The following is a 20333-nucleotide window of genomic DNA, read 5'->3' on the forward strand; positions in this document are numbered from 1 at the left end:
ACGTAGTGGTGATGACTAATTACCTTAGCAAGTCTGTTTTGAGAAAACCGGAGTTGAAAGGACGTATGGGCAAATGGAGCATTTCATTAATTACACTCGACATTGAGTTTCAACCCCGGAGAGCAATTAAGTCATGACTGATTTTGTGGCTGACTTCTGTCCCGACCTACAGGCCATAGCTGACAAAGAAGTGGAAGAAATAAACAGCGTCGACAAAGAAAGCAAATGGATTTTGTTCGTCGACGGATCGCCCAATCAACGAGGAGCTGGCTGGGAATGGTGCTAAAGTCGCCACAAGGGGACATGATAGTGCGATCTATATCTTGTGATTTCAAGGCAACAAATAATGAAGCAGAATATGAAGCACTAATTGCAGGAATGATGGTCGTCAAAGACTTAGGGGCAACAGCTCTAGATGTATACAGTGACTCCCTCCTCATCGTCAGCCACATGACAAGAGACTTTACAACAAAAGACTCCAAAATGACAGCCTACCTCGAAGTAGCCAAAGAGAAAGCCAAACCCTTTCGCAATCCAACATATTCCGAGAGACCAAAACTCATAAGCCGACGCACTTGCAAACTTAGCCTCTGCACTAAAAAAGACCACCTTTACGTCGATACCCCTAGTCCACCTACAAAAACCTTCCGTATCCACAAAAGCAATCCTCCCCGTCAACGACGTCGACGACGACAACGACTGGACCAAGCCACTTATACATTACCTCACCAACAACACCCTTCCCGACGACAAAACAGAAGCCCGAGAACTGAGATACAAAGCCTTCAGATACCATGTCACTAACGGAGTCTTGTTCCATAAATCAACGTCGGGATTATCGCAAAGATGTATTCGAAGTCATGAGCAATAGTCTATCCTCAGCCACTTGCACGACGGCATATGCAGCAGTCACGTCGGGGGCAGAGGAGTAGCCACACTGGCAAAAAGACGAGGGTACTTTTGGTCAACACTCCATGAAGACGCCGTCCACTACGTCGCCAAGTGTGATAGCTGCCAACGATTCGCCAATACAGTCCACAAACCCTCGGAATCTTTGCATCAAACCTTGTCTCCATGGCCTTTCATGAGATGGGGAATGGACATCGTCGGAAAGCTACCTGCTGCACCAGGACAAAGAGTCTACATGCTAGCACTAACAGATTATTTCTTTAAATGGATCAAGGCAATTGCCTTGAAGCAGGTGACAGACAAAGAAGTCATTTCGTTCTTATGGACTAACATTATCTGCAGGTTTGACATTCCGTTAGTGATAGTCTGTGACAGCGGGTCGCAGTTTATTAGCGACAAAACTCGTTCATTTAGCAGGAAATTCAGAATAGAACTAAAGACATCAACACTAAGATATCCTCGAGCTAATGGACAAGCAGAATCCAGCAATAAAGTCGTCATGAACGCCATCAAAAAGAGGTTAAAAGCAGCAAAAGGCAGACGGGCCGATGAGTTCACAGCCGTTCTATGGGCCAACCGAACGACGCCAAGGTCTGTGACGAGACAGACTCCTTTCTCCCTTGTCTATGGCTGCGAAGCCGTCCTCCCATTAGAAGTCGACCTTTCGACGTCTCAATTCGGCTTGATGACGGTAGACATGAACCAAAAAGGAATGGAGGACAACTTGGACGCAGTCGAAGAACTACGAGAAACAGCCTTAATCAGAATGGCAGCGCAGCAGCAAATAGTTGCAAGAAGCCTTAACAAAAATGTCAAGGCAAAAACGTTCCATCTAGGTGACTGGGTACTAAGAAAAGCGTTCCATAACACAAAAGATCCTGCCGACGGCAAGCTAGCCCCCCCATGGGAAGGCCCATACGAGATCACCCAAGTCATCGGCAACGGCGCCTATCAACTGTGCGACTAGCAAGGTAAACCCGTTCCAAGAAGTTGGAACGCAACTCATCTCAGAAATTACTACTTCTAAAGTGTCAAAAGAGTATTCGTCGACGATAAGGTAACATCCCCGATCTTACATTTGATTTATTTACATTTGACTACTTATTTTTACTACGTATTCTGACTTAAGCATCGGCCAACGGCCAATGGTACTCTAACCATGTTGGTTTTGCAGAACATCGATCGACAAAACATACGGCGACGAAACAAATAACTCAGGTCACGACCCAAAATCACAACAAAACGATACAAAGGCAATCGACGTCGGCTACAGTGACATCCTTCAAAAGGATGAGGAAAGCCGCCGTTCAAATGAAAACATTGAAACAAGATGAAGCCTGGGCAAATCTGACCTTAACGTGTGACGCCAAACACCCGACACCTGAACTACGAACTTAGTCTTCAGTGTTCAGCGTCGACGCTGGGACGCAAGGGGCATTGGCAAACAGCGAAGGCCTAAACTCGAGTATACATAGTCTTCGACGAATACATTGTACATTGACAAGTCAGCAAATAAAAAATGTTTTTTTTTTATCAAGTTTTACATCTTTTGTTTATTACATGGTCTAATTTATTTCAAACAACCCAGTAAATACTTTACTAAATGATAACTCTTTTCCGTATTTTAATATTCGCTTAACTCCTTTCACCCAACTAAAAATCCTTTTTGCTTTGGTTTTAACTTAACTGTTTTTCCCTAACCTATAAAAAAAAGTAAAAAAAAATAAAAAAAGTTTTTACCTTACATTGCTTGCTATACGCAGATCAAAAGAAAAAGACAACAGACGAAACAAAGGAAAAATACCATAACAAAAGTTATGACGACATCACGACAGTGTTCAAAAGAACCACTTGCCACCAAGTGAAACATAAAGCAACGAAATCTAAAACAAGGGAATTCAAAAGCAACAACAGGAAAATATCCAAACAAAAAGTAAAAACGTCAAAGTACGAAACAGAAACAGAAGTACATAACAAAAGGAAGTGAAACCATCACAAGCGATGGCCTTCAAATATCAGCACCTCCAGCAGCATTGTCATCAGTGTTCAGCTCCTCGACGACATCTTTATGATTTCGTCGACATGAGCATTGTCTCCAACGCCTTCACCAACTGATGGTTGCGCTTTAGCATCGTCAATGGATGGAGGAACAACGTTTGACGGATGAGGTCCCGAATCTGCAGTCGAAACTACCGCAGCATCTTCCCCTAGCTCAGCAAGAGTCCCTCCATTAGTCAAAAAGCGATTAATGTCCTCCTGAGGTCGCCATTCCGAAGCCTTCTCGTCCAGGTACTCCTTCATCAATCGAGCCCTAAGTTTGATCTCCAACTCTGCACCCTTATTTAGAGCGTCATCCAGCTCCTTTTCGACTATCAACAACTCATCCTGCACCTTCGACAAAGCTTCACCTCTGTCCCGTATGATTACACCTTTGTCTTCCAGTTACTGGGCTTGCTACTTCAGTTGCTTGGCTTGGTCCTATAGCTGTTGGGTTTGCTCCTCCACCTTCTTTGACTGCTCGTCCATCTTCTTGGCCTGAGCCTCTAGACGACTTTCCAGTTCGTCCACCTTCTTGACTGCTTCGTCGAACTTCTTTTTCACAGTTTGAAATTGTCTCGTCGCAGTCCTATTCTTAGCCTCACTGTTTTTAGCAACATCATCCAACCTCTTCATCTCCTTAGCCAACCCGATCACCCTTTCCCTTAAAGCCAAGGAATTCTGCAAACACTGCCAATCCGTCAAATCCCAAATTACAAACCAAATACACATCACCGACCAAATAAACAAAGGAAAGAAACTTACGTAGAGATGAACGGAAGCAGCCTCCGACGCAATATCCAAGATCGAAGTCCCAGCCAACCCTTCTCGAGAACCGGGGAACAACAGTTGATTCAACTGCGGAAACAAAGACCGACGAGTATCCTTACTAAGACTAAGGTAGCCAGCAGGAAAATGCGCCTGGAAGTGCTGGAGTGTCGTCCATCTTTTGCTGTTTATGAGGAGGGGACGACGACGCATAAACCAGTGTGGCTACATCGCTAACCTTCTGTCGCGACGAAGCATTCAGCTGCTCCGTCCTGTCTACCACCGACAATGGCGACGCCTCTTGAGGTGGCAACTCCCGTTTCCTCCTCATCCGTGCATTTTGCTCCGCCTGAGATAGGCTTCGTCCTAGACGACTACCTTGTGCTGCAGATTCTAACGAAAACAAACACATAAACAACGTACAACGACATTGACAGATCGAAAATGAACAAAGTAGCGAACAACTTACGAGTAGACATCGAGGTACTTGGTAATCCTTTTTGCTTTTAGCCCGACAATTCACCAAGAATGTACCTCGTCCTTTCGAAAGTTCTTTCCATGTGTTTCACCTCAAGAATCCGCTTTACCTGCAACGCTGACGCCTCCGTCGGCTCGAGAAAGTCGAAATTCAGGCCTGCATAGTCAGAACCAAGATCAAACATTTAGAAAACCTTAGTCCAAGAAATCAAATACGAGAAAAAGATACTTACCCTTCGTTGGCCATCCCTCCGTCAACCAATTTCCTCCGGAACCAGTGATATCTTTTTGACGAAACAAACCAACTAACCTAACCCCTGTCATTACAGTCGGTATTCAAAACCAACTGTTCCCCCTTCTTATGCAAACTTACAAAACCATCCTTCCTCATCCTTATCTCATACGCCTCAGTTAAATCCTCCAAAGTAAAAGGATCATCCCAATTTTTGGTAACCTCCTCCAACACCGACAAAATCCTCGAGCCAGACGGCATCAATTGCCTAGGGCTCAACCCCAGCACCTCGAAAAAAGATTTAGTTAAGGGCTTAAATGGAAATTTAGCCCCTGTCTCCAAGAACGGGTACTTGAAGAATACGACGAAACCCTTGGGGCAATTCTCTACTTTCTTGCCTTTGCCCGGAACGTGGGCAAAGGCAGTCTCAAGAAACCCTACCATCATTATAAAGCCCTCCATCATGTCAAGCGCCATCAGCGATTCCGCCCTAGTCATCGCTTTCCTCTGTGAAACAACCGTTCCTCTCTTTTCAACAATGCGAAGTGAAAACCTAGATCTAACTTTAGGAATACTACTCGACATTCGCCCAAAATAACTAACTAAACAGAAAATCGAAGTAATTACCTATCAATTGAAGTTGTTGAAAGCTTGAATCGAAGAATCACTGCCACTCGCCGCTTTAGTTGTAATTGCTGAAAAGAAAGAGAAAGAAGAGAGAGAAAGAGTGCAGTAAATTTGGTGAAGCAGGAAAATGTGCAGCGCGCAGTAATAAAGGCTTGAAATGACGGTTAAATTAGAGAAGTGGGAAGTTGAAGCAACTTCTCGAGTTAGTGCACCAGGTGGAAGGACACTTATGCCCTTAAGTAATCAGTTTTTTAAGTCCATCAATTTTAAATTTTTGATTTATGTTTTCTTGTTTTTATAGTTGTAATTGCTGAACATGTACATAGCTGCCCATATTAAGCAGTTAGGGGCAAATTGTTATGGGTAAATTTTAGTGAGTCAAAGTCAATGCTAGTCAACAGGGGTCAGCGACGAAGAGTAAGAATCAATGATTACAGTACAAGACTCGACGGACGGAGCAGGGATAACAACCTCCCTATTCTCTAGGAAGTGATAAGCGCCAAAACTAAGTCTACCCTCCAGCAGAATCAACCCATTATGGGGATAAGCTCAACACCATGAATCAAGTGGTAGTTGCCGGAAAATGAGGAGTTCATCCTATCACCTTGCAACGGCTACTTTCAACCCAAAAAATCATCTATATAAAGGGAGGATACCAACGACAATGGACACAGGATAACCTAGCTATTACAATACATTGATCATATCCTGTAATCCTCTTTTCGTTCGATATTTTACAGAGTGAAAGTTTGGTAGATCCTCATTCTACCCGCGGTTTTTACCTTCCTTGGGTTTTCCACGTCACCAATTCCTCGTGTCGTTTTTTTATTTTCCTATTGCTTTCGTTTAAAGTTTTATCTAGTTAATTCGTAACCAAGATTTTGTTATTCAATCCCACTTGACGAAATTTAGCATAAACAATGCGCACCTCCTAGATTAAAGGTCCACTACCCACATACAACAAGCCGGACTTTAAAGAGTGAAAAAGGTTTTCTCAAGACAGAGTAGATATGTCTTGGACACCTGAGGCGTTTATAACCTTCAAGCATCCCTTACTCGATCCCTCTGGTCAATCTTGAAAAAGTTCAAATGTGCATACAATAATGTTGCTGATTAAAACCACTTCAGGCGCTAGCTATTGATGGAAAAGGCAAGTGAGACTTGTTGATCCATATTTTAGCATATTATGAAACTAACCCTTAAGGCTCTGTTCACTTCACCTTATTTTTGCTGAACTGAAATTATTTTTATTGATTTTCTGTTATATTTCTTCTTTAAAAGTTACTGATTTTTACTGAACTGAAATTATTTTTACTGAACTGAACTTATTTATATTGAACTGAACTTATTTTTGCTGAACTGAAATTATTTTTACTGAACTGAAATTATTTTTACTGAATATTATTTTTTTAAGGTGAAGTGAACAGGGCCTAAATAAGGATAACTACTGAGTAGAGATGTGCAAGAGTAGTTCAAGTCAGCCAGCATGCTTGCTGCTGAACCTATTTCAAAAGCTTTGAGTCGATATCCATTTCCCACGCTTTGAAGTAAGTCATCTGCTCCTTGCTAGACTTATTTTAATGTTCTTGAGTCTATATGACAAGTGCTTCATCCAATATTCTGCTTGCAGTATATACCTCGAGTGGTAACAATCATATGCACTGACCGTCTTCTAGATCCTTACTCAATGAGATTTAATGTTGTCAGAGGATTAGCACCGCTCGTAACCAAACAACATTGTTGCTTATCATTTTTAATTTTTTTCAGGAGCTTACTCCTAGTTTAATTGTAGCCTTTACCTTTCCATGATTGATGGAGAACTTTTCTACTGATTCGTGGCAACAATAGATTTGGATGCCAGAGTTAGGGAAGCTGTACATTATACTGCCATTGTCCTGTCACTTTTATTATACTTACATTATTCAAGAGCATCTTCCAATATGATTTTATTCCTCTGAGATATATGAAATTACTCCTGGCTTGCTACTTAATTAGAGAATACTTCTGCTGTCCTAGTAATATATTCTCTTGAAATGGTAGATATCCCTTCTTTCTTGCAGGTTAATTGAGTTAACCAATTTTCAATGAACTAGTGAAACTGAAAACACTGCATATTGCGTAAGATTGCTGCTGAACTTTGTCAGTAGGTTAGTCTTCTGCATTGTCACTGTTGATTGGCCATTTAACATTAAAATAGTCTCCAAAGAAGCCTAGGTAATGATTCATCCCTTTTCAACAAACTATAGATTTGATGACATATTGTAACACAATCTATGAATTTGTGGTGTAGTAGCAAAAGATATGGGAGAGTAACATGATATCATGACCATTATATAGTGTCAAAATTCAGAACTGCATCACTGTCATACTGTTATGGGATTGATGGGTATTTATACCTCGTTAGATGAAAAAAGAGATATTAATGCAGAATATTGGTCATTCTATGTAGGGAAATGTTGATTGAAGGGGAAGACAGCTTCATGGAGAATGATAATGACCAGATTTCAGTGATTTTTACTGTACTGGCAGTAACCTAGTGAATAAGATACAGTCTATATCTTATCGCGGCCTTAGAAATGTAATTTTAAATATTCAAGCCCCTTTTCTCATTGCAACATCGTCTTGGATATCGTTTCCGGATGGGTTCTATTGTTGTTGTAGTTATCATTAACCTGGTTTCTACACTGTTGCTGTTCTTTTCAACTCCATGATGTACAACATTAGCATAAGTAGCTCCCCCATACCCCCACCCCCATCGATTTGGCTATCTTCTACTTTAAGTTCTAGCTAACTTCTGTTTTTTAGATGAAGAGTGTCTAATCTAACAATCTTGCTTAACGTTTGCCTGCAGGCATTGTCTCCAACGCGCAAATATCCCCAGAAAATCCACGTTTCAACAGAAATTTATCCCACTTCCAAGTTTCTTGGTTTAAGAATTTTATTCCTGCTAGTGATAAATACACTCCACGAGTTCAATGCACAAAGGGCCAAACAGGGGTGATTTTGAAATGGTACCAAACTACCGATAGGAAAAAAAATGCAGAAGCAACAGCATCACTGTGAGACAGCAACAAGTTTGGCATTGGTAAACTACCAAACAATATAAGGTGATTTCTGGCAAACTTTCCTAAAATATTTGAGATACATTAATAAGATAACACTGTGTGAGAGATAACAGTGTTACAAGTGCAGATTCTTTAGTTTCTCCTGAGCCTTAGTGGTGGTGATCTCTTCACTCGTCTTTGATCTCCCTCTTATGCACCCTAAAGTCTCCATAAACCAATTATGATGACGATCAACTACGTAGATTTTGCCAATGACATAACCTATTATCATCCCACTTATACACCCTAATGATCTGATGATCCAATCAATCAGCTCAGTATCCTCTTCAATCGCCTCATCATTTGTTAACTGTTGTGGTGGTAATGATGGCGTGGAGTCTTTCTCACATTTCTCAGACAATGGAGCCCTGCATAATGCCAAGTTTCCAGTATATGAGTTGTTGTCAAAAGTATTGAATTGTTCTCCACTAGGAATTGGTCCAACAAGATGATTGTGAGAAACATTAAATACCCCAAGAAAGGTTAGCCTTGACAACTCTTGAGGAATCACTCCTGAAAGCATGTTTTGAGAAAGGTCTAAGGACTCAAGGTCTGTGATGTTGGCCAAAGAAGATGGGATTCCACCAACAAGATTGTTGTTGGACAAATTAAGCGCTTGAAGTCCTTTAAGATTCCCAATGATTTTAGGGATTGTACCAGTGAACTTGTTGCTCGAAAAATCAACTACTCGCAATACAGTCAATATCCTTGTATATTGTGTTTCGCTCCCCTTATTTGTTATGGTGATACTATAATCGTATTTCTCTTCAACAATATTGATGCCTTCGGGTAAAACAACACCTATTCTAAAATTAGAGTTGTATGCACTAGACATGGATTCTGTTGAAGTTTCCATTGCAAGCCAACTCTGAACATATCTTGATGGTAAATCACCGATGTGAAAATTATTAGATAGATCAATTATACGCAAATTATGGAAATCATAATTGGGCAAATGGGCTTGAAATCCTCCCATGGAAGTTGTTATGCCTTAGGACCAGAACTTGTAAGTTGGGAAGACTTCCTAACCATGATGGAAAAGTGTCGTTAATATGATTACTTCCGACATCAAGTACCTCGAGAAACATACAGTTGACTTTGGAAGCTTGCCCTTAAATTGATTTTGGCTTAAATTAATCATGTTAAGTTTACATGATCTTGAGAACGTTTGAGGAATGACGCCACTAAATTTATTGCCTTTTACATTCAGAACTTGCAAAGAACCACTAAGTTGATGACCAATGCACCTTGGAATCTGGCCTGTAAGATTGTTTTTGGATACATCAAGATAGATCAAAGAAGGCACATGGCAAATTTGTGTAGGGATAACTCCATTGATTCGATTATTTGACACTTTATAAACTTGCATGGAACTCGGGTGTGGGGTGGGGGGGGAGGGGGGGGGGGCGGAAGTGTCCCTTGCAGTTTGTTATTATTGAGACTTAAGCTTTTCAAGTTATTCCATGGCAGAAAAAACTTGAGGATGTTCAAATTTTGTTAGAAGATTGTTAGAAATGTCTAATAAAAAGAGACTATTTCTAGTTACGTTCACAAACCATTGTGGAAGAGCTCCAGTGATGCTGTTCTCTGCGAGGGATAGTATTTGTAGCTTGTCTTGATAACGCAAGAATTCAGGGAACTTAGTCAAGTTACGTGATTCAAGAACCAAAACATGTAACTTCAAAAGAGATGAATTGGTGCTTAGACTTGGTGGGAATGTTAAGCTAACAACAGACATATGTAATTGACGCAATTGTGGGAGATCCAAACATGTATCAAACATGGAAACCGAGCCACTCAAAGACAATTTTAATGAGATAAGGTTAATAAGTTATCGAAAACCAGGGTGGGATTGGACCTTGCAACTGATTACCAGATAGCTCTAAGCCTATTAATTGAGTCATATTTATTAACCATTTTGGCAGTTGGCCTGTTAATTTGTTTTGACTAAGATCTAAGACTTGGAGCCTAGTAAGGTTTGACAATGCTGGCAGGATATCGTTGCCTAAATCTTCACAAGGCCAAGGCCTAAGGAACCGAGTGAGTTTATTTTAGGCAACCAAGATTTCAATACTTCAGAGTCAATATTCATCATGTTTGAAAGACCCAGAGAATAAAGGCGAGTTTGGTTCATGATAGAGTTAGGGAGAGGACCACTAAAATTATTGCTTTCGAGATTCATATTAGTGAAGTTTGTCAAGTTACCTATTGAAGATGGAATTTGTCCAGAAAATTTGCATTCTTCGAGATCCAGAATAGTAGTCAAAGAACCAAGATTTCCAAGAGAAGCTGGCAACTCTCCTGAAAATTTTGTTTCAGCAACAGATAAATAATTAAGACGGCTACTCGAATGAAATTCAGGGAGATAACCTCTTAAGTCGAGATTCATGTACACTGAAACAAATTGTAAATTTGGTAGTTGGAATATACTTGGTGGGAAATCACCAAATAGATTGCAGTCATTGAGGGAGATAGCTTTTAAAGAAGTTCGGTTGCTTAAGAGTAGGGGCACGGTAGATGATAAATCAACCTGTGATAGGCTAAGTACGGTTAGATAAGATAATTCATAAACCAACTTCTCTAGACTCAAATCACTAAGTTTCAAATTAAAATTTTGATTGACACCTGAAGGATCTCCACTACCGGATAGATCAAGAACAGAGAGATTGGACAGTGTTGAAATTTCGGATGGAATTTGACCACTGAAAGCTGAAAATGAGAGATCGAGATGTGTGAGCTTGTATAGACGACCAATGTCAGAAGGGATTTGAGAATATTTGAAGTTGTTATATGAAAGATTGAGCACTCGGAGATGATTAAGGCTAAAGAGGGTGCTGTTGTGAGGGAAGGTCCCGTAAAGGCAGCTGCTACTAAGGTCGAGGCCAATCACATGACCCGTCTCCTTGTCACACTTGACACCATCCCACCTACAACAGTCCCTACTTTCAGTTGCATTATTTGACACATTATAATCTGATTCATTTTGCCATGATTCAACTGTGGTGGAAGGTGATGCAGAGCAATCAAGAAGAAAGCTTTGCTTAAATTTAAGCAACGCAATCTTCTCTTGATCATGGCATAGTGGTTTCGATTGCTGCAAGGAAGGCAGGTTAGAATTAGCAAGCACGAAGAAATTGAAAACGAGTATTGAAAAACAGAAGACTAACATGAATGTAGTAAACCATCGAAAACCCATGGTTTGATATTTGTTTATAATTTTGTGAAGGACTAGTTTTTGACAAGCAGCAAAAAAGATGAGAACTACTTTTAATATGATGTAATAGAGTCACCTATATAGTTAAGTAATACGCAAAACAAAATAGTCACCTGTATAGTTAAGCAGGTAATACGCAAAGCAAAATACATCTTAAGTGTTCACTGTCCTAATCTTTGGAGCTTTCAACCATAAGAAAGTTGGACCAAGAAGATGTAGGATTATAGATGCTGTTTGAGGGTAAAAAACCCCTAACAATCGGACCACTGTTAACGCAACATGTGTCCCAATAGCCTGCTGACACGTGTCACCCTTAGAGAGGCCCAAAGGGAACCAACCCTCTACTGACACGTGTCACCAAACCCTAGAAAGGGATTGAACTCCTTCTCTATAATAGAGGAACCATCCTCATTTGCAAAGGGACGAACAACCCAACAATCCAACAAAAAACCCCGAAACAGATGCACTTATCGGAATTTCAAGAAACAATTTCTTAGCACCTAAAACAGGACCTCATGCATATAATAATATGAATTATAAGATTAGAATATCTTACCCTCGACGCGTGATTTCCACAATGCAAGAGGGCACTTCTTTCTTCAATTAGAGATCTTTAGAACGTCAATTGTTGTTCCTCTAATATTGGTCCACGAGCAATGATAGAATCTCCACGTATGCTAGTACGGAATAAGGAACAATTCCTTATTGCTTTTACTGGTGGTTATGTGTAAGAGAAGTTTTTGTGATTAATGAAAGATGTGTTATTTCATTTATGTCACTTAGTCATATTTATAATAAACTATTGCAACTTTTCACATAATCGCATCTCTTGGGCTTTAATGCCTTTTCATGCATCTTAATTCAATCATACACTCATATCTGTGACCTCATAGGACCGAATTATTATTAGTAGTAAACTAATCGCATTAGTTCACAAATCATAGTTGGTTTCTAGCAAAACATTATGATTACCTAAAATAACCGATTATAATAATCTCCTTAATTAATCCTATATTATATTTAGTAATTGTTGTACTTGATCGAGGACACTCCTTCAATCTCCCACTTGTCCGAGAACAAGTGGAGCAATCTTGAATTCTCTTAAGTCTCTTAATGTCCAATCTGATAATATGACAACATCTTATGTCATCCATATTAAAATTCAAATTATTTCTTGAAATTTGAGTTAAGAACTGTAGAAACAAGTGATTAAACCTTTAATCCACTTGAGCACGGCCATGCATTTTCAGTTTCTAACTCTTCAAGAGGCCAAGACACCAATCCCATATAAAATAGGAGGACTTATCCATTCTTGTCCAACCAATACTCCCACTAAACTTTTAGCATTCCTGATTGTTGCTTTTATTACCTCCTTTTACGGCACGGCGTTTGACATCATCAAGGATATACTAATTATCTCATGGAAGAATGTTGTTCTCATGTCTGAGGAATCCACTAAATATAAGTTTGAAATCTTATTTCAATTTTGGTCTGTTCTATACACATCACAATGCATATCTATGTAGTCGACTAAACATCTCTATGTCCCTATATCTCATGAAACTGAGCTATCAATCGATCCACATAATAGTCTTTTGATTGAGCCATTTATGTTCATTAATGTCTCAGACTAGGAACACTAGTAATTTATAATTTATGTTCTCCTAATAGGGTTTCATTTGTCAAATCACGCATTTGACAACCTATAAAATTACAATTACTTTGAACATTTTATTTAATTCTAAACCACAATTAAACAAGAATAATTTATTGTAAACATAAATATTACATGATTCAATGTCTTTACAATTATGAAAATCAAGTGACTTTCATGCTTTGGCTGTGGTAGGGGTTTAGTCAATGGATCAGCGACATTCTCATTCGTATAAACTTTGCAAACTCTGACATCTTTCCTAGCAACAATTTCTCGGATTAAATGGAATTTCCTTTCCACATGCTTAGATTTGTGATGTGATCTTGGTTCTTTTGCCTGAGCAATTGCACCATTATTATCACAGTACAAATCAATTCCATTCACAATGGTAGGCACAACTCCCAACTCAATGGGGAATTTCTTAATCCAAACGGCTTCTTTGGCCGCTTCAACTGCTGCCAAATATTCAGCTTCTGTTGTAGAATCTGCTACAGTGCTCTGCTTTGAACTTTTCCAACTGACTGCACCTCCATTTAGACAAAAAATGAAATCAGATTGTGATCGGTAGTCATCTTTGTTGATTTGGAAACTTGCATCTGTGTAACCTTTAACAACTAAGTCACTCTCACCTCCATACACTAGGAAACTATCCTTAGTCCTTCTTAAGTACTTAAGGATGTTCTTAGCTGCACTCCAATGCGCATCGCTCGGATTTGATTGGAATCTGCTACAAACGTTCAAGGCATATGAGATATCTGACCTTGTACAAATCATAGCATACATAATTGATCCTATAGCAAATGCATAAGGAACATTTTTCATTCGCTTAGTCTCATCAGATGTCTTTGGACACTGAGTCTTGTTTAGCGATATGCCATGTTGCATGGGAATGAATACTCTTTTAGAGTTTTCCATATTGAACTTTGTAAGAACCTTATCTATATAAGTTTCTTGACTTAGTCCAATCAACCTTCGAGACCTATCTCTATGGATTTTGATACCCAAAATGTATTCGGCCTCTCCTAGGTCTTTCATAGAGAAACAACTTTTCAACCACTCCTTGACAGATTCAAGCATTGATATGTTATTTCCTATGAGAAGTATGTCATCCACATACAATACCAAGAAGACTATGTTGTTCCCACTTTCTTTCTTGTGAACACAAGATTCTTCTTCGCTTCTGAGAAAATCAAACTTTTTGATTGCCTTATCAAATCGAAGATTCCAACTCCTAGATGCTTGCTTTAGCCCATAAATAGACTTCTTAAGCTTGCATATCTTTGTAGGATTTTCTGGATCTACAAAACCTTCTGGTTGTGTCATGTACACATCCTTCTCCAAGAAACCATTCAAGAAGGTGGTTTTCACATCCATCTGCCAAATTTCATAGTCATAAAATGCAGCAATCGCTAAAAGTATCCGAACGGATTTAAGCATCGCTACCGGTGAAAAAGTTTCATCATAGTCAATACCATAGATTTGCTTGAAACCTTTAGCGACCAGTCGAGCTTTGAAAACAGTTACATTTCCATCCTTATCAGTTTTCAATTTGAAAACCCATTTGCATCCAATAGGTGTTATCCCATTTGGCAAATCAACCAAATTCCATACTTGGTTCTCTGACATGGTATCCATTTCGGATTTCATGGCTCCAAGCCATTTTTCGGAGTTTGGACTCGTCAAGGCTTGTTTATAACTAGTAGGTTCTTCCTGGTCCAAAATCATAATTTCAGAGTTTTCCGTTAACAGAAGTTAAACAAACCTCTTGGGTGGTCTTGTTGGTCTACTAGATCTACGTACGGGCTGAGCTACAGGAGAAATGTTCTTCTCAACTATTTGAGAATTTTCGCACGAATTTGATTCGAGTGGGACGATAGGAGGTTCTTACGTTGAATGCAATTCCTCCATCACATTGTTAGTAGTGAGGAGAGGATCGTGCGTTTCAAGCACTAGCTCTTCCTCATTTACTAATGGCCTAATCGGTAAGAAATAGCCTTGTGATTGCATCTCTGACGTGGTTTTATCCACATCCATTTGTTGCTCCTCTCAAATTTCTTCGATCGAGATAGATACTACTCCCACTTGTCTTTTTGGAAATAAAATCCTTTTCTAAAAAGACACCATCTCGAGCAACAAACACTTTGTTCGCATTTTGGTTGTAAAAGTAGTAGCCCTTTGTTTCTTTAGGATAACCTATGAAGAAACATTTGTCAGATTTGGGAGACAGCTTATCTGAGAGTAAACGTTTTACATAAGCTTCACAACCCCAAATTCGTAGAAAAGATAATTTTGGAACTCTTCCTGTCCATAACTCATATGGTGTCTTTTCTACTGCCTTTGACGGAGACCTGTTTAGTGTAAAAACAGCGGTTTCGAAGGCATGTCCCCAAAAGGATATTGGAAGATCTGCAAGACTCATCATTGATCGAACCATATCAAGTAAGGTGCGATTCCTCCTTTCGGATACACCCATTTAATTGAGGTGTTCCTGGTGGAGTTAGTTGGGAAAGTATTCCACAACCCTTTAGATGATCATCAAATTCTTGGCTTAAATATTCTCCACCACGATCTGATCGTAGTGCTTTTATTGTTTTTCCAAGTTGATTCTGCACTTCATTCTGAAATTGCTTGAACTTTTCAAATGATTCAGACTTATGCTTTATTAAGTAAATATATCTATATCTACTTAAATCATCAGTAAAAGTTATAAAGTAACTAAACCCTCCCCTGGCCATAGTGCTCATTGGTCCACAGACATCTGTATGTATGAGTCCCAAAAGATCACTTGCTCTTTCACCTTTTCCTGTAAAAGGTGACTTAGTAATTTTACCCATCAAACACCCTTCATATATATCGTATGATTCATACTCAAACGATGTCAGAATGCCATCTTTTTGCAATTTCTGAATACGTTTTAGGTTGATGTGTCCTAAACGACAATGCCATAAATAAGTAGGGTTCGAATCACTTGATTTGTTTTTCTTGCAGTCTACGTTATAGATTTGTTTGTCAAAATCTAATACATACAAACCATTTATTAATTTAGCACTGGCATAAAACATCTCTTTAAAATAAACCAAACAACTTATTGTTCTTTATTTCAAAAGTAAAACCTTCAATGTCTAACACAGAAACTGAAATGATGTTTTAGTAATAGAAGGAACAAAATAACAATTACTTATTCTAAAACTAATCCAGAAGGTAAAGGTAGACTATATGTTCCAACTGCCAAAGCAGCAACTCTTGCTCCATTTCCAACACGCAGTTCTACCTCTCCTTTAGCCAGCTTTCTACTTCTTTTTAGGCCCTGCACATCCGAAACAATGTGAGTACCACAACCGGTATCAAATACCCAAGAAGTAGAAGTTGTTAAATTAACTTCTATAACATAGATACCTGAAGAGCCTGTCTTCTTATCTTCTAAATACTTTGGGCAGTTTCTCTTCCAATGGCCTATTCCATCACAATAGAAACACTTGGCATCCGCTTTTGGATCGCCCTTGGGCTTATTGGATGTCTTAGTCTGAGCAACTTGCTTGCGCTTTCCTTTGACAATCTTTTTGCCCTTCCCTTTTCTCTTGAACCCCTTACCCTTTTGTACCATAAGAACTTCTTTCTTTGGTTTTGGAATGTCCATCTCAGCAGTGACAAGCATTCCGTGTAGTTCTTCTAAGGTTTGCACTTTATTGTGCATGTTAAAGTTTTTCCTGAATTGCTGAAATCCATCATGCAATGACATCATGATTATGTCAGTGGCCATTTCAGTGGTATAGGTCATTCCCAGTTTAGAAATTTTCTGGAACAATTCCATCATTTTGAAAACATGTTCTCCCACTAGTTCATCAACCTTTTGCACATATCGGAGCAATTCTTTATGAGTCTCGTATCTCTCTATCCTTGCTTGCTTCTGAAACATCTTTTTCAGTTGTTGGATAATGCTATGAGCATCCATACCATCAAACTTCTTTTGAAGGTTTGGTTCCATGGAAGCTAGCATGAGACATGTGACAAACACTGATTTATCTTTAACAACCTTTTGAGTGGCTTTTTCAGCATTTGATGCTGTGGCTGTCGAAACTGGGATAGAGGTGTCAAGGACATCCTCTCTTCCTTCGGCCCTAAGAACAATTCTTAGGTTCCTTTCCTAATCGATCAAGGAAGTTAGTGTTGTTCAGTTTATCCTTCTCAAGGTATGAACGTAAGTTAGGACTGTTGTTGTTGTTGTTACTAGACATGATATCTACAATAAATATAGCAAAGTTTAATTATATGTTTATCATAGCAGCATACAATATTTGAACAATTCAAAGCTACTTATCACATTTTAAAATTGTCACGTATAATTAATGTGAATACCAAGATCCTTTAATACAATAAATTTTAGCGGACTTTGGCCTTATGTATAAAATCTAATGTTTTATTGGTAAGTAAACAACCTTTATTAATTATATCTCATATAATTCTTGGTCGGTAGATAACAACTTTTGTTTCCATCTCTATGTTTCAAGACCCAAAACTTTGTCTTTTGATAATCTTGTTGAGCAAAACCAAACAGTGCCATGTAAATTTCATAAATATTACCCTATTTTCCCGAGATTATATGTAACACCCCGCTTTGGCGGAACCTATTACTTACAGTGGCGGAGCCAGGATTTTCAACTTGGGGGGACAAAATGCTTAACTTACGAAAAGCTTAACAAAAAATAAAAACAAAAAAAAAACTCACACACAAATTGGTTAATACTTAATATTAAAATTTCAAAATACAAATATATACTTAGTCATACAATTCAAAATGATGAAAAAAATTACATAAACATTACATTAAAATTACAAGTTCATTCTTCGAGTCTTCATACTTTGAAATCGATCAATAATCTTTTCGTCGGAAACTCGTAAGAAGACATCCTTCTCAATAAAAGTGACCAAACAATCATTCATAAGTTGATCACCCATGCTATTTCGCAACTTGTTTTTGACACATGTCATTGCAGAAAACACTCTTTCAACACTTGCCGTGGCAACGGGAAGAATCAACATCAACTTGATAAGCAAATGAATAAGAGGAAAAGTCTTATGCTTATTGGTTTTAACAAGCATCATAGAAAGAGAATTAAGGTCATTTAAACCTTGAAATCTTTCATCATTTAGCATATTCTCCATGAATACATCAAGTTGATATTCAAGAGCCATCAAATCAAAGCTTGAAAATTCTTCGGGATAAAAAGAGGCAAGTTTAAGTACCTTATCTTTATCAAAGGATGAGAAGTTATCTTTAGGACTTAAACAAGCCATACATAATAGTAACTCCATATTCCTCTCATTAAATCGTTCATCAAGTTCTTGAAGATGCAAATCAATTAGTCTTAAGAAAATTCCAACCCGAAAATGATGTTCATTTGTTGCTTCTTCAACAAAACGTCTTGATCTTCCATGAGGAACATAAAGAGAATCCATAGTGGGAATAACAACACCATGTTTAGTGCAAAATGAAGTTACCTTGTTTAAGAGAGTATCCCATCCTCGCTCCCTCATTTTTTGCAACACCGTTTTTGTATAAGTGACAAGTTCCATGGCATTTACAATATCTTGCTCCTTTCTTTGCAAAGCAACACACAAATCATTAGTGTATCCAAAAATAGTCAACATCAAGTGAGCAACAAAAATAAAGTCAAATGACTCTAATTGTCCTAAAACAATTTGAGCTTTGAACTTATCTTCCGATGCACCATGCTTCCCAATTTGTACAAGCACCTTAATAATTGTAGGAAATAAGAGGATGGCATTTAAAAGTGACTTGTAATGAGAACTCCAACGAGTATCCCCGGGCCTACTCAAACCAAGTTCTTGATTTAAACCCGATCCACTCACAATATCCCCAACATCCAAGGCTCGAGCAACTTCTTGAGCTTGATCTTGACGAATCATTTCTCTTCTCTTGCAAGAAACTCCAACCACATTCAACAAATTTCCAAGTATCTCGAAAAGCCAACCACAACTATCATTCTTTTTAGCAACGGCAACTAATGTTAGTTGAAGTTGATGAGCAAAACAATGTATATAGTAGGCACTTGGAGTATCATTCATAATCAAAGTCTTAAGGCCATTTATTTCACCCTTCATGTTGCTAGCTCCATCATACCCTTGCCCTCTTATCATAGATGGGCTCAATGAATGTTCAACAAGTAAAGACATGATTGCATCTTTAAGAGTTAAAGCGGTAGTATTAGCAACATGAACAATGCCTAAAAATCGCTCCATTACCTTTCCACTATCTCTATCAACAAAACGCAAAACAAGAGCTAGTTGTTCTTTTTGGGACACATCACTTGACTCATCGGCCAATATAGCAAAGTAATCATCACCAACTTCTTCTATTATGCACCTAGTTGTTTCTTTGGCACAACAGTTAATAATGTCCTTTTGAATAGGAGGGGAAGTCATTTGACAATTTTTAGGTGCATTTTCAAGAGTATGTATCCTTACTTCCTCAACCTTTTCTCCTAACCATTTCAAAAGCTCAAGGAAATTACCCCTATTATATGACTCCCCACTTTCATCATGTCCACGAAATGCCAAACCTTGCCCCAAAAGAAATCTTAAACAAGATAAAGATGCTTTCAAGCGGATAAAATATTCACTTTTAATCACATCACTTGCATTGTCAATCACATTCAAGATTGATTTCTTTTTTTCATCTCTTAAATTCACATATTTCTCATAAGCAAGATTATGAGCACTTTTAATTCCACCAACATGCTTCTCAAATCTTTCCGGTTTATTCCATGCCCTAAACCCTCCATCAACAAATGCATCACCCCCCGGTTTAATACCAACTTCATTCTTGAACAAGTAACATACAAAACAAAATGCAGCATCTTTTTCAATACTATATTCAAGCCAATCCCATTTGTTGAACCAATGAACACTAAAGCGACGCAAACCAGACACTTGTCTTGTAGGGAAGACATGAGTTTTTGGTTGGCAAGGTTTTTTAAGAATATAACCCCTCCTAACAGCATTTCGTTCATTTGCGGGGTAATCCATAATGTTTATTCTTTTTCCCGGATCATGAGGAAGAAGTTCAACATCATACACCAAATCTTCCTCTAATGGTACATTACTATTACTTGAACCACCCATTTCCATACTATTTTCTTGACTTTGAGGGGAGCTAAATGAAGGTGAGTTATTGGACTCATTTTCATTGGACTCATTTTCATTGAGTTTCGTTCTTTTAAACAAGAATTGTCGAAGATCGGGTTGTTTAGTTGCCTTTGATTTGTTTGAATTTGGTGAATCGTTTGACAT

General features: G+C 38.6%; 1 protein-coding gene and 1 long non-coding RNA gene across 5 annotated transcripts; both read right to left on the reverse strand.

Annotated features, from left to right (window-relative positions):
• Positions 1-2048: 2048 nt before the first annotated feature.
• LOC110682663 lies at positions 2049-6248 on the reverse strand. 4 transcript variants are annotated; one of them, XR_002503430.1, is made up of 4 exons: positions 5051-6248; positions 4184-4348; positions 3712-4107; positions 2049-3627 (listed from the first exon to the last, which is right to left on the reverse strand). It is a non-coding gene; the product is annotated as an uncharacterized LOC110682663 (long non-coding RNA). The 4 variants fall into 4 exon arrangements; XR_002503429.1 differs by having other exon boundaries at positions 4425-6248; XR_002503428.1 differs by having other exon boundaries at positions 4184-6248.
• An 11604-nt stretch (positions 6249-17852) lies between these two features.
• LOC110682634 (zinc finger MYM-type protein 1-like) lies at positions 17853-20333 on the reverse strand. The gene has a single exon (XM_021858970.1). The coding sequence runs from the start codon at positions 20331-20333 to the stop codon at positions 17853-17855; it is 2481 nt and encodes an 826-aa protein (XP_021714662.1).

This window comes from Chenopodium quinoa, unplaced genomic scaffold (assembly GCF_001683475.1).
Source record: "Chenopodium quinoa cultivar QQ74 unplaced genomic scaffold, ASM168347v1, whole genome shotgun sequence".
Taxonomy (NCBI): domain Eukaryota; kingdom Viridiplantae; phylum Streptophyta; class Magnoliopsida; order Caryophyllales; family Amaranthaceae; genus Chenopodium; species Chenopodium quinoa.